The 14,172-nt window shown below is 36.0% G+C and overlaps 1 protein-coding gene across 1 annotated transcript; it reads right to left on the bottom strand.

Moving 5' to 3' along the window:
• Window positions 1–356: 356 nt before the first annotated feature.
• On the bottom strand, window positions 357–2,146 carry LOC108216926 (uncharacterized). The gene is made up of 2 exons (XM_017389790.2): window positions 2,035–2,146; window positions 357–1,951 (listed from the first exon to the last, which is right to left on the bottom strand). The coding sequence occupies exons 1-2, from the start codon at window positions 2,144–2,146 to the stop codon at window positions 357–359; spliced, it is 1,707 nt and encodes a 568-aa protein (XP_017245279.2).
• Between the last annotated feature and the right edge of the window lie 12,026 nt (window positions 2,147–14,172).

The raw sequence follows: 14,172 nt of genomic DNA, 5'->3' as shown, positions 1-14,172 counted from the left end.
TTCATAAGATCCATAAAGGCTGCAGGTGCATTGGTTAATCCAAATGGCATCACTAAAAACTCATAATGTCCGTATCGGGTCCTAAAAGCTGTCTTAGGTACATCTTCAGGTTTAACTTTTAATTGGTGATATCCAGATCTCAAGTCTATCTTTGAAAAGTAGGATGCTCCCTTCAATTGATCAAACAGATCATCAATTCTAGGTAAAGGATATTTATTCTTAATAGTCATCTTGTTTATCTCTCGATAATCTATGCATAATCTCATAGTTCCATATTTCTTTTTAACAAATAATACCAGAGCTCCCCATGGAGACACACTTGGTCGAATTACTCCTTTATATAGTAAATCATGTATCTACGTGGCTAATTCTTTCATTTCTGCAGGTGCCATTCTATAAGGTGCTTTAGATATAGGTGTTGTACCAGGTACAAGATCAATTGTGAATTCTATTTGCCTATCAGGTGGTAATCCAGGTAATTCCTCAGGGAAGACCTCTTTATATTCCTTAACGACGGGAATTTCTTCAATTTTAGGACTTGGCTTTTCTACATTTACTACATGAGCTAGATATGCCTGACATCCTTGTCGTAGTAATCTTTTCGCTTGCATTACTGTCAAAAACTTCTTAACTTGCTTTTGCCCTCTCATTATTATCCTTTTTCCATCATTTCCCTTCAAACTTACTCTTTTCTTTCTACAGTTTATCTGAGCATCATACTTAGTCAACCAATCCATCCCAAGAATTACTTCAAACTCTCCAAGTTTTATAGGAATAAGATCTATTGCAAAATTTTGTTTCTGTATAGCTATCTCACAATTTGGGCAGATTTTATCTACGGTGATTACTTCTTGATTAGCTATTTCTATGCTCATCGTTTCTTCTAAAGGTATTGGCTCCAATCCCAACTTATGCATGAACTGAATAGATATAAAAGATCTACTTGCTCCAGAATCAATTAACACACAGGCATTCAAAGAGTTTACAGAAAGTGTACCCGATATGACGTTGTTATCAACCATGGCTTCATTCAGAGTCATATTGAAAGTCCGAGCAGTAGGCTTAGTGGTCTTGCCCTCAAGTGGTGTATTAATCTTTGGTGTAGAACCATCCTTCTGGGATTGTGGACAATCCCTTGCCATATGCCCTTCCTTTCCACAACTGAAACATATGACCGCCTTCTCCTTGCAGCTTGATGCGTAGTGACCTTTCTTTCCACAACTATAGCAGGTTTTAGATTCTTGATGGCATGGGGGTGGGTGTTTCTTTCCACAAGTTTTACACTCGGGGAATGGGGTTCTTCCTTGTAGCACATTTGCAGTTTGTGAAGACCTGGGCTTCTGACTATTCTCTACTGGTGATATCTCCTTTTTCACAAAAGGTTTCTTGTTATTGAAGTTCCAAGGTTTCTTCTCAAACTTTGGGTAAGTGTGTGGGGTTTTTCTCTTCTTTTCATTTCTTTCCTTGGCAGCCAATTTTCCACTTGTTTCAACAATACACGCTTTGTGTACTAAGGTTGCATAACTTGTAATTTCGAAAACAACAACTCTGCTTTGAATCCAAGGCTTCAAACCTTGCTGGAAACGTCTTGCTTTCTTCTCATCTGTATCGACTTGATACGGCGCAAACCTTGAAAGTTCAGTGAATTTGGCTTCGTATACAGCAACAGACATATTACCTTGCTTAAGCTCGAGAAACTTAATCTCCATTTGATTTTCTAAGTGCTTAGGGAAGTATTTTTCTAGGAATAGCTCTGTAAACCTAGCCCATGGTATCACGTTAGATCCTTCTAACTTCTTCTTAGCTTCCCACCAATAATTGGTTTCACCTTTAAGCATGAAAGCAGCAAATATAGTTTTCTTATTTTCCTCTACTCCAACTATCTCAAAAGTTTTCTCAATCTCCGTCAGCCATATCTTGGCTTCGACTGGATTTACTGTTCCTTTGAATTCTGGGGGGCTTTGAAAGATTTGAATGCAATAGAAGGTTTGGAATTTTGACTTGAAGAACTTGACCCAGGGTTGGCTTGAAAACCTTGTTGAAGAAGATTAACAAGCATTTGAACATGATTTGTTTGAGGTTGAAATCCAGGTGGAACATCAGGAATTTGCTCATCAACTGGTTCATCATTTTGGTTTGGATTCATCTTGTTTCTAATTATAAGAAGAAACGAACACAGGTTAATAGATTTCTTCAGAATATAAATGCATGGTTGAAAGTAAAATAAGGTACAATTGTCAAATCTCAATATAGGAATAGAAACAAGGTTGTAGACTTTTATTGAAAAACTTAAGCCAAAACTGTATGTTTTGAAAATTTAATAGGAAAACGATAAAGTTTAATATTTCTGAAAACCTTTTTAAAACTCTTTTCAAAAATCAAATAATTTGAAAACTCTTTTTTTTATTATTATTTTTAGAAAAACTTTCCAGTTGATCATCGACATGTAATACATTTGACAACCATGAAGTAGGTAAAAGATAAATGATAAGTAGAGAGTGCAAATAAACAGAATGAAAGTAACTGAACAAGACAAAATATCATGAAAGTGGTCATAATATCCGAAGTTTTAAGGAGTACAGGTCATGATGGAGCAAAAATACAACAAAACATGTAATCCCTACTACATCGGATCTAGTCTGGCCAAGAGTATACAAAAGAGTCCTAACTACAGTAACTATCTAAGGATCAAGACTATAGAATCTGCTAACAAATGAGCTAATGCATTCGCACATTAATGCGAATCTGCAGTATTACTTCATCAAAATGCTTATTCAGTTCAACACAGTCTCTATTCTCTAACTGAAAAAATAAAAATAATATTATCTTCCGTGCGTCCACATAAAGCTTAGAGTCCGTCATAAATACACAACTCACATATCCATCTCTCTTTGTCCAAGAAAGAGCTTCTTCCACTTCTCTCGGTGGCCTCAAGAGCTCAACTTGTTAGTAATTTGCTCGTGAAAGAGAGGTACAATTTCGGCTTATGCCTTAAAAACCAAAGAAGTTATACCAGTACAAGTCAATCACCTTTCTTTTATCTTCAAAATTCACAATATTTTTTTTAAAAAAATATCTGAATACATCTATATTTTTAATTAAATTAAATGCATTAAAAATGTCTCAAACTTAGATCCTAACACTATATTATTAAAAAGTTAATGGATCTCTTTAAATAATAATATAAAGTTAAAATTACCGTGATGGAAACTTAAAGGGTACGGTACTTTATAACATCTTATGAATCAAAATTTTTAACTAGGCAAAACTGTAAGTTGAAAATGAATATTAGTACAAATCCTTGTAGATAGATCTTTATTTAATAGAAACAAATGTATATATAATATTAAAGGATCCAAAATATGTAAACCTTTTTCCAAAATAAAACAATCTAGACTCTCACTCTCAACAAAACCTTGATTATTCTAGAGATGTGGCTAACTCCTCGAATCCTAATTCATGGACAACCACAAACTCCATGAATAAGTCTCAAAACCCTAATGCCACAAACAATTCCAATAATAGAATAAATCCTCATTCTCGACCCGTAACCATTGGTCTCCTAGTCTAATAATATTTCTTTAGCCCCCTCTAGAAAATGTGGAAGGTGGATCCTTGTCAAAGTGTCAAAATATATACATAAAGTAATCCTCTCTGCATGTAGGCAAACATGCCTCCCTTTTTAATTATGTGAATCCTCTCAAGATTTCATTCTCCTAAGACTGTACCAAATCATGTTTTTGATGCACCCGATTTACGCATATAGATACTCCACATGCTTGGTAATACTCGATGTGCATGTATACAATAATATTGCATATATACCAAGATTATTGTACGTGCAGCACGAGCTGGTTTAATTTCTCAATACTTGATGGCAGTAGATATGTCTGTTTTAGGATTGAGCTTTTGTTGCTTTTGGAGAAGGGAAATACATAAAATTAAACACATGCTAAAGAACTACAATATTGTGTAAACATTCTTTTCGAGAAACTCTAACAAAAAGCATACTGATCTTTACTCCATACTAAAAAAACATTTAAACACATTCGGAAAAAAAATATTAAAAGGCATTCAAACACTATCTTGTTTAATATTATTCTGGCCAAGAATAAGATTTCCATGTGCATCAAAAAATAATATGTAATATATAATGATAAATTTATGTGTTTATATATTTACATGTATTTGAATAAGTAGTTGTATATTAATTTGAATGTCCCCAATTTTTTACATTACTATCTTAAAAATAGAGATATTATTTTCAAATATTGTGTAGGCACCAAAATTTATAGGGCGGGTTCTGATTCTGAGGTCTATACTAATTCCCTTTTGCTGGATATGAGACAGTTTAGTACTTTAGTTAGAGTTGGTGCAAAGGAGACTGATACTAGGCTTGAGAGCGTAGAAAATGTATTTAATAATTCGTCTACAGACTTTTATGGAAGGAAATTTTAGTGAATTTTGACACACACATATAATTTTACTTTTTGGATGAATAGTGTCACAAAAGTCTATGTAAAATAAATAATATTGTAATTTTTAACTTTATTTTTTAAAGTTTGGATAGACTATTCAAAACTTTCATCAGATCAATTACAGTGAAAACTATATTTTATGTTATTCATTTCCTTGAAAAATCTATCTTAAACATATGTCATTATAATTTTTAAGAGTTAAGTTCTATGGAGACCGCATTTTTTCTGAAGACCTGAAGACCACATATATTCTGCAAATAAAATATTTCATAAAAATATTGCAAAACTTATAGTTTTACAAATCATGTTCTACGAAATCATTATTTCATTTAAAATCTTGAATATCATATAAGTTTTACATGTGTAACATTACAAAATGTTTTGTTATATAAAATATGTTTAGTTTGCAGAACATTTGTTCAACTTGCAGAACATACATTATATACTTATTAAACATAGATGATTTTCAACAATTTTAATGAATACATGATATTTTTAGAACATATTTTACAAAATAATGTCTTTTATAGTGTTTTGATTGCAGAACATACGTGGTCTCCGATGAAACAGCGGTCTCCATAGAACTTTCCTCTAATTTTTAAACTAATATTATAATATTAGTTTAAACATGAATTGAAATTATAAATTAAAAAATATATAACATTAACAAGACCTCTTATGTGAGAAATGTTTGTTCATGATACATATTGGATATCCAAGACATGAGAATCTAATCTTCACGCAAAATTCGAAAATCTTATGACCGGTAAATAAAATATCTACTTGTTAAAATAATTGCCTCATACATATTGGATATCCATGATATGTGAATTTAATCTTCACACAAAATTTAAAAATCTCTTATGACTGGTAAATAAAATATCATTTTCTTAAACACTTTAGTTAAATATGACATCATTGTGGTAGAAATATAATAATAAAATTGATATCATATTGGTCCTGCATAAATCAAGATAAAGTAATACTACTCCTATAACAAAGATATAACATCAATCAACAAAATAAAGATATAATAAACTCAAATATATTCATAAAAGAGATAACAATTCTTATAGGAAAATGCTAAGTATCCAAAATTGTTAACAATTCTTCTTCTATACTCATAAATTGCTCAATTAAAATAAGTTATCTCCAGATTATTTGGGGGAAAAAAATTGGAACAAAATTTGGGTAACATTACTCTTTAGTTAGTTATAAGAGGAGCACTCTTTTTATAAAATCCAAAGATTTAGAATCTCTTATCATATCTTATTATCTCTCGATTTATTAAATAAATATCAATAAAATCTACAAAATCGAATATTTGAAAAGTAATTTATTTGTGTAATAATTGATTATAATCTCACAAAATCCAAGATAATCTCCAAAAGCCTATAAAATCGAAACTTTGTTGTTATATTTTTCATCATCTCAGCTATCTGTATTCTAGCTCAACAAATCAACAGGGCAAGTGAATATGGAGTACCTGAATGTTTAGTATTTTCATTCCTATGCACCTGATATATGTTTATATTTATATGTATATATATAGATATATATTTGATTGTTGTTATTGTTTTGAATTATGTATTCAACCTCTCTTCTTTTTTATTTTGTTGAACAGATTATCTAAAGCATGGCCTGCCCACTTGGTAGTTCCATGACTTCTGCTAAAAGACAATCGGCCCTTGTTGTTGACGATGATCCAGTAACTAGAATTAGAATTATAACCAGAGGTCTTTTAAATTATTTTGGTTTTGAAGTTTCAACACTCAATGATGGCATAGAAGTAGTTAATATGTATGAAGCTGGGAAAGGGCATTTCGATCTTATAATTACAGATATGGAAATGCCGGTGATGAATGGTATTGAGGTTAGTTCTGCATATTATTCTATAAATTCTTTAATATTTCTGATATAAAGTTTGTGTGTGTATATATATATGTGTGTGTATGGATTTGTGCACATTCTTTCTAAACATCTAATTGGCTGTCTATTGTTTGATTTCAGGCCACTAAAAAGTTACGAAGCCTAGGAGTGGGATGTAAGATAATTGGAGTTTCATCTTGTGATGATGAAACCTCAAGACGTCATTTCATGGAGGCGGGTTTAGATCACCTCTTTTATAAGCCTTTGAATGTTACAAAACTCCAAAGCTGTTTGGAAAACAACTGAGGAATAGATTAAAAAAGCAGTGTTCTTTGCTAATAATAAACAATTGTGCTAAGCGAATGTCATGAGCACAATACAAATAATTTTATTTTAGATTAAAAAAGCAGTGTTCTTTGCTAATAATAAACAATTGTGCTAAGCGAATGTCATGAGCACAATACAAATAATTTTATTTTTATGTATTTTAAGTATGCTTTTCCTGTAGTACAAGAAATGCTATTTATAATAATATTATTATGAACTTAATATTTTTAATTGCATTTTGGATTGACTCAATTTTTACTTGATGTTTTCAATTACCAAATGAAATAAAATATATGTGTAACAACCATATTTTCACAAGTACGTACGACAATAACTTATTAATCTAATTATTAAGTTTCACGAGATTTATTATTATTATTAATGTGAATATTATTATCGATGTATTTAGGGATATATTTAGGTTAATAATAATTACGGTTAAAATAATATTATTGTTTGATCTCGATATGTTGAGGGGTGATAGATTAGATCGAAAATAATACAGCGCGAGATTTATTGGAAAGTAGAGTATGGGCAATTAAGTGAGAATAAATTTATTTATTTAAGATATAAGGCCTTGAGAATAAATAGGGTAAGTGTCCTTAATTGCAATATTACCTAAAAGTTTTGTTTATAAAAGGCTGATTTAAGACCCAAGATTTTTATTACCACTACAATCACTACAATCACGGGAGAGAGACTAAAGAGTGAGAAAGAAAAGGAGTTAACGGAAAGTACAGAGCAGTTGAATTCAGTCTAGACAAGGTAAGTAATTTTCAACTACCTTTCCTTCATTAATTAACCTGAAGCATGTGGGTATTCTATTTGTTTTAAGCGTTGTTTATTCTGGTAAAGGACCCACTAGATTCCAATTATTGTCTGTATTTGATTTCTTTACTCAGTTGGGGCATGTACTTGTATGGCCAGCTGTATATATGTGTGTATCACCTGTTTAACCGCTCCTGTGCACAACTGTAGACCTAGATTTATATTTCCCCAAATTGATTTCAAAATTAGGGTTAGGGTTTTATGAATTGAATTGGGGCTTTTGTATTTTGATTATTGATTGTTGAAATTGATTTGGGGTTTGTGTTTAATGGAGGAAGAGGAGTGTTGGAAGGGAGGAATGGTGGCCGTTGGTGGCGGCAGTCCGGCGGTCGACGGTGGCTACGCCACCGCGACTTTTCGTTCGCGGACGATCGCAGGAGGAGGGCTGAGAAGGGGCGTAGGTGGCTCGGCATCGGAGTTGGGAGGGGGAAGCGGGTCGCAGCACCATCGTCGACGACGATGGTGGCTGTAGGACGGTGGCAGGACCACCGTTGGTGGCTGCAGCGGCGAGAATCGCCGTGGTCGCGACTCCAGCGAGAGAGAGAGAGAGAGAGAGAGAGAGAGAGAGAGAGAGAGAGAGAGAGAGAGAGAGAGAGAGAGAGAGAGAGAGAGGTGCGGAGGTTGGCAAGGGAGAGGGTGGAGATGGCTGCGCCGCCGGAATCCGGCCAACGCCGGTGGCTCGAGGGGGGTGAGAGGGGAGACAGCAGGGGCAGTTTGGTAAATAACAGCTGAGATTTATTTTTAGTTAAAATAAGTTAATTGGCAATTAAAGGGGTATTTAGGATAATTTAATTATGTTTATTCGATAATAAAATGTTGCGGTGTAGTGGGAGTGAAATTTATACTAAAATGAAGACTTTAGGGTTATTCGGTTTAAGTTGTGAAATAGGAGTTTTAAAGATTTAAGTGTTTATTAAAATACTAAGATAAAATGTGGAATCTAGAAATTTATTAAAAATTTGATTATTATATTTTAATAATGGTTGATAAAAGGAACACCTTACCTAACTTAAGTAAGGGAGAGATTAGTCTATATTAAATAATATTAAAATAAGAGATTTAACAATCTATTCAAGTACCAAGTTGTGGATTTTGGGAATTTAGGATAATAATTAGGTTGAAGCGGGTATTTAAGAATAATAATAAGACGTTGAGATTTAAAAGTTAATTGATGGTTAGTTTAGTAAATATTAATTGATTAACTAAGATAAATGGTAGCAAGGATTTTAAGTTGTTATATTAGTTACCCAAGATTTTTTTTAAAAAAATAAATACTAAATCAATTGTTTCTGTTTTATTAGAATATTAACTGCTAGAAAGCAGCCTCATTTTTATTATATTCGAGGATCAAGCTAGTAGCAGGAATAATCAGGCAAGTTCACTTAGTCTCTTTCTTGATATGCTGAAATAATGCATTTGTTCTGTGCTATCTTATATGCTTGTATGATTTAATTATTGTGGTATTTGAAATCCTGGTATTTCGGAAATATTCGACAATCTTGGAAGATTAAAGCGAGAAGGACGACTGAAAACCTCTATCGTATCTCCATTTGCTTTCATTTTCTTTACGGAAGAACTATATTTTTTTTCACACCTAGAGTCCACCCATCCTTCGGGTTGATTCACGATTTTAGTTAGTATACTACACAAACCGACTTTATGTGAGAAATTCACCTATATATTCATCGAAGTAACCTTTCATTCCGAGAATCGTTCTTATACCCTACTCTGAATCGTTGATGATTCTTGATCATATTTGTCACACTTTTGGATTCCTCTCTTGAATTCTTACTTATTTTCGGAAAAATACCTCTTTTCATATACACTTCTTAAGGAATAGTTATTCTTGTTGACCAAGTCGATTAACTAAAATTTCGGTCCAGTATTACTCACCCGATTTACACCTCGATTGGAATTGCTGATTCATCCTTTCAGTCTGTGAAATTTTGATTAATGTTATAAAGGTGCATTTGATCGCACCTGAAAGTCAAATGTGAAGTTTGGTGAGGAAAAATCAGAGAATTGTTGTATTCTGGGGAAGATTTCTGGTATACTGGTCAACACGAATGATTTGCATTCGTGGAAGAAAAAGGAAAGGATAGTGTCCCTTTGTGGGAAGATTTTAAGGGTTGAAAATGATAACCCTTTTGCTAGCAACGTGTGGAAGTGTAGTGGCGCCATTCGACAGTCACGATCAGGCTGCGAGGGCGACACAGGGTGGTACTCGCTCAATGGCAGTGATCGAGCCTTGTGTGGGACCACTGGGTTGGAGACCAGTAAATGATATTTTTAATCTTTCTGAATCTTATTCGTGTAATCGTTACACTACTTCATTTTATACTGTTTTAACTTTCTCTGGAATTGTTCGTTTTAAGTAAGAGTGGACTTGTTGAGCATTTAATTGCTCATACTTGCAATTCTTTATCTCCATTCAAACAGTTAAGGCAGAACATGGCACGGATGAGACGGACAACCCGGAAACGCACAACTGCAAGGGCAAGAGCAAGGCGTGAAGCAGTAGCAAGACGAAGGGTGCGAAGACTTGTTCCCGTGGCATCGGTGTTTGTTTTTATTATAATTATAATAGTTTGTACTTTCGGACTCATCGTTGTAGTAATTTGCTAAACTGTAAGGTTGTGTAATGCCGACCCTGGACTTGTGGGGCGAGTTATCTAATGTAAAACAGGTTTGCCAAGTTGGTGTGACGACCTAAGTCCGGACAAAACGGATTTGGGGCGTTACAGTTTTGGTATCAGAGCGGAGGTTATGTTCTTAGGAAACGGGAACCCTAGGAATATAACGTGGGGAAGCGTAGTAAAGATATGGTTATATATATATGTATATATATATATATGTATGTATACACTTACAAGAGGGTAAAAGAACTTATACCCTAGATCTCGGACGGTAGATAAACTTTTAGTTATGGAGATATGATATTATATTTACATATATCAGTGTCTTGTGGTGATATTTCTTTGTTGTACTGTAGATGGTAGGATCTAGCACTGCTGTTGGGAGACCCGCTACACCTTACCCCCATGGTTATCCGGACTCTGGTACCGAGAGTGACCCTTCTGAGGGGTTTATGGGGATCGAGAGTGACTCTGCCGACACATCCCTTCAGATCTTGGAGCCCCCACCACCGGTGATTATAGACCTGGTTAGCGAGGAGGTGGTGCCCACACCCCCCGGTACTCCTGTTTCTGCTGCTGCTGTCGAGGGGGAGGGGTCTAGTTCCCCTTTCAGGTCTCTGTCTGATATGATCTCTGTTTCTACCGTCACCACTGCTGCTTTACCTACTCCGACGCTGGGGACTTATGCCTCGGAGAGTGGAGGGGATCCATTCCTAGCTGAGCTACTTCGAGGTTTTCAGACGACCTCCTCTGAGGTGTCTGCTTTCTCCTTTCCATCGATGACACCTGCTACTGATCGCTACAGATTTGACTTCTCTACCTCTCAGTTCATGGCCTCAGTTGGTGAGGTTCCTGCTTTTGGTACCAGTGATTTCCAGCCGGTGTATACTTTTACTGACCCGAGGGTCGAGGCCTCAGACACGGGGATTGCTACTATGGGAGTTTATGTTCCTATCTCGGATATCATCACGGCACCAGCCCCGGTTCCCGTGCAGATTGCTGTATCGGACCCTATGTATGCTGCCTGGGACATTCCATCACCTACTATACCGGTGGCTCCTACAGTCCCCACTATGACTCACTCGGAGATGACTTTACCAGCATCAGTTCCTGGATATGCACCGGTATCTGTTCCGGTATCCTCTGTGACTCCACCAGATGGGGGTTCTGCATCACTTTCTTCTCGGATGGCTACACTTCGACAGCTTCACACTATGACAGGGAGGTATATAGAGTTATCTGCTGCTTATAATGCTTTGATACAGACTGGGGGACCATCTGGTCCTAGTGCTATTCCAGAGAGTTCAGGATCTGCACCGCGAGAGTTCAGTATGGAGATTGTACATCAGATAGCCGCTTCGGTGTTTGAGGGGTTGACCTCAAACATCCAGCGTCTTCCATCTACCAGTTCTGGGCACATTGATGCCACACGGGTTGCTGATTATGTTGCGAGTGCTCAGGGGGAGTTTCACCGCCGGGTTTCCGAGCTCTTTGGACCCTGATCTTCTACTTCATCATGGTACAGACTACTACTTTTGCGGGTTAACACTACTGGTATTAAGTGTGTCCCGAGTATTACTATAGCATATATTTTGATGACTGACACTGTACAGTATCGAGCCGGAAAGTCGTGCATGTCCTTATATTTTTGGTGCAGACTTGATGGTGTCGATCAGTTGATCCTCCTGGCATCTAGTATGTAGTTAGGCTCTTTTGTATATTCTCCTGTTATGCCAGTATGATATATAGATAGACAGATTATGTTTAGTTATGGTGATGATGTTGAAGCAGTATGATCTTAGTGGATTCAGATGGTTGAGATTTCTTTTGTACTTAAACTTGGTATTTTATGATCCTGGATGTTGATGATGGATGGTTAAATTATCACTCTATTATCATGTTTATTACCGTACCTCTTAAACTATTGTTCATCTTTATATTGTTTACATGTACCCTCGAGTTATAACTTTTTCTTTCTCAGATTTGAAAACCGTTAAACATTTCTTTTGTTAAAAAAAAAAAAAAAAAAAAAAAAACTTGAACTATTTCTTTTAATCAAAAATTTAAACCGGAAACTTGAAATTTGCAAACTTCTCTTTCAAACCAGTAAGTTTTCATTAATTCACCCTAACACCTGGTTTCATAAACAAAACATTTGACAAACTTTCAACATTCGATTGTTTACCATTATCGAAAGATTTCTTTGTGATGAATATATTATTTGTCATTTCAAACCTGTGATATAATCTTGTTACAAACCATGTTGAATCACGAATTATAATGCTAATATTTTGTAACCACTTTTGTAGAAACAAGATGGATCAACAGCCAAATGAAACCCCACCAGAACAAAACCAAGAAACACCAGAAGGTCCACCTCCCGGATTCGAAAATTTTAATCCCCAAATGATGCAGATGTTCTTTAACTTTCTACAACAACAAGCCCAGAACAATTCCAACAACCCCAACCAAGGCTCAACTAGCCAACCACCTAAACCAACAGTAACCTTCAAAGCTTTTCAAGCAGTGCGCCCTCCTGAGTTTAAGGGAACTACTGATCCTATTGTGGCAAGAACTTGGTTAAAAGAAATTGAGAAAGCTTTTGAGATAGTAGGTGTGGAGGATGAAAAGAAGACTCTGTTTGCAACTTATATGCTCAAAGGGGAAGCTAATTTTTGGTGGGAATCAAGAAGGGGATTAGAAGGTACTGGTATTATAACCTGGGATAGGTTCACCAAACTATTCCTAGATAAGTATTATCCAAAATATCTCGAAAACCAAATGGAGCTCCAGTTTCTAGAGCTTAAACAAGGGAACTTATCTGTAGCGGAATACGAGACCAAATTTTCGGAACTTTCTAGGTTTGTGCCACATCATGTTGATACAGATGAGAAAAGGGCGCTTCGTTTCCAACAAGGACTGAAACCTTGGATTCAGAACCGGGTAGCTGTCTTCGAACTCACCAACTATGCGACTCTGGTTCAGAAAGCTGCTATTGTGGAGAAAGGGAGCGAGCTCTACAACCGCGAAAGGAATGATAATAAGCGTAAGGCTCCTCAGTTTGAACGAAGCCAGGGAAAGAAGCTGTGGAATCAAAAGGTTAAGAAGCCTTTTGTTAACAAGGAATTCCGAAAGGAGGGAAATCTTCGGGTGGGTAACCGAGAAGTTCGTGAGGAGAACCAGAGGTCTAAGCCCCCACAGTCGGCGCACCTTCTTCAGGGAAGACCACCGCTACCGGAGTGCAAAACATGTGGAAAAAGGCATCCGGCTCCATGCTATCAAGAAGCTGTTACTTGCTTTATCTGCGGTCAGAAAGGTCACATTGCCTCCCGGTGCCAGAACAAGGCGATTACTTGCTATAAGTGCGGAAAGAAGGGTCATATGGCTAAAGATTGTCGTTCTACGCAAAAGGAGAGTAATGTTCCAAGGCTACCAGCACCCCCAGGAGGCAACAAACCAACTGCGCGCACTTTCAACATGACCCTGAAGGATGCTGTAGCTGACAATGATGTGATATCAGGTACGCTTACCGTAAATTCTCAAGATGCTTGTGTGTTGATTGACTCGGGTGCTACCAAATCGTTTATTTCTGTAAAATTCATGCAAAAGTTGGGAATTGATCCGATACCCTTAGCGGAACCTATGAATATAGAGATAGCCAACCAAGATACTATTCCTGTGGATCGAGTGTGTCCTAGTTGTGAAGTAATGATCCAGAAACAACTCTTTGTTGTAGATTTAATTCCTTTTAAGTTAGGAGAGTTTGATGTGATTCTGGGGATGGACTGGTTAGCACGCTATGATGCTCAGATTAATTGTAGGCGAAAACGCGTAAGTCTAAAAGGTGATAGTGGGAAGAGAATAATGTTAAGAGGACAGAAGCAGGCTAGGAAATTTTTAACGATGGTTCAGGCCAAGAAATTGCTTCGTCAAGGAAGTCAGGCCTATTTGGCTCACGTGATTGACACAAAGGAACAGACTCCTAGAATAGAAGAGATTCCGGTAGTAAACGAGTATAAGGATGTTTTCCCTGA

This window comes from Daucus carota, chromosome 1, assembly GCF_001625215.2.
Source record: "Daucus carota subsp. sativus chromosome 1, DH1 v3.0, whole genome shotgun sequence".
In the NCBI taxonomy this organism is placed as follows: Eukaryota; Viridiplantae; Streptophyta; class Magnoliopsida; order Apiales; family Apiaceae; genus Daucus; species Daucus carota.
Note: the sequence above shows the minus strand (reverse complement) of the source record. Positions and strands in the feature narration are given on the sequence as shown.

Coding starts and splice junctions, on each gene's coding strand:
- LOC108216926 (XM_017389790.2), bottom strand. CDS start 2,146: ATGAATCCAAACCAAAATGATGAACCAGTTGATGAGCAAATTCCTGAT. Junction 1,952..2,034: donor TGTTAATCTTCTTCAACAAG/GTTTTCAAGCCA, acceptor AAAGCCCCCCAG/AATTCAAAGGAACAGTAAAT.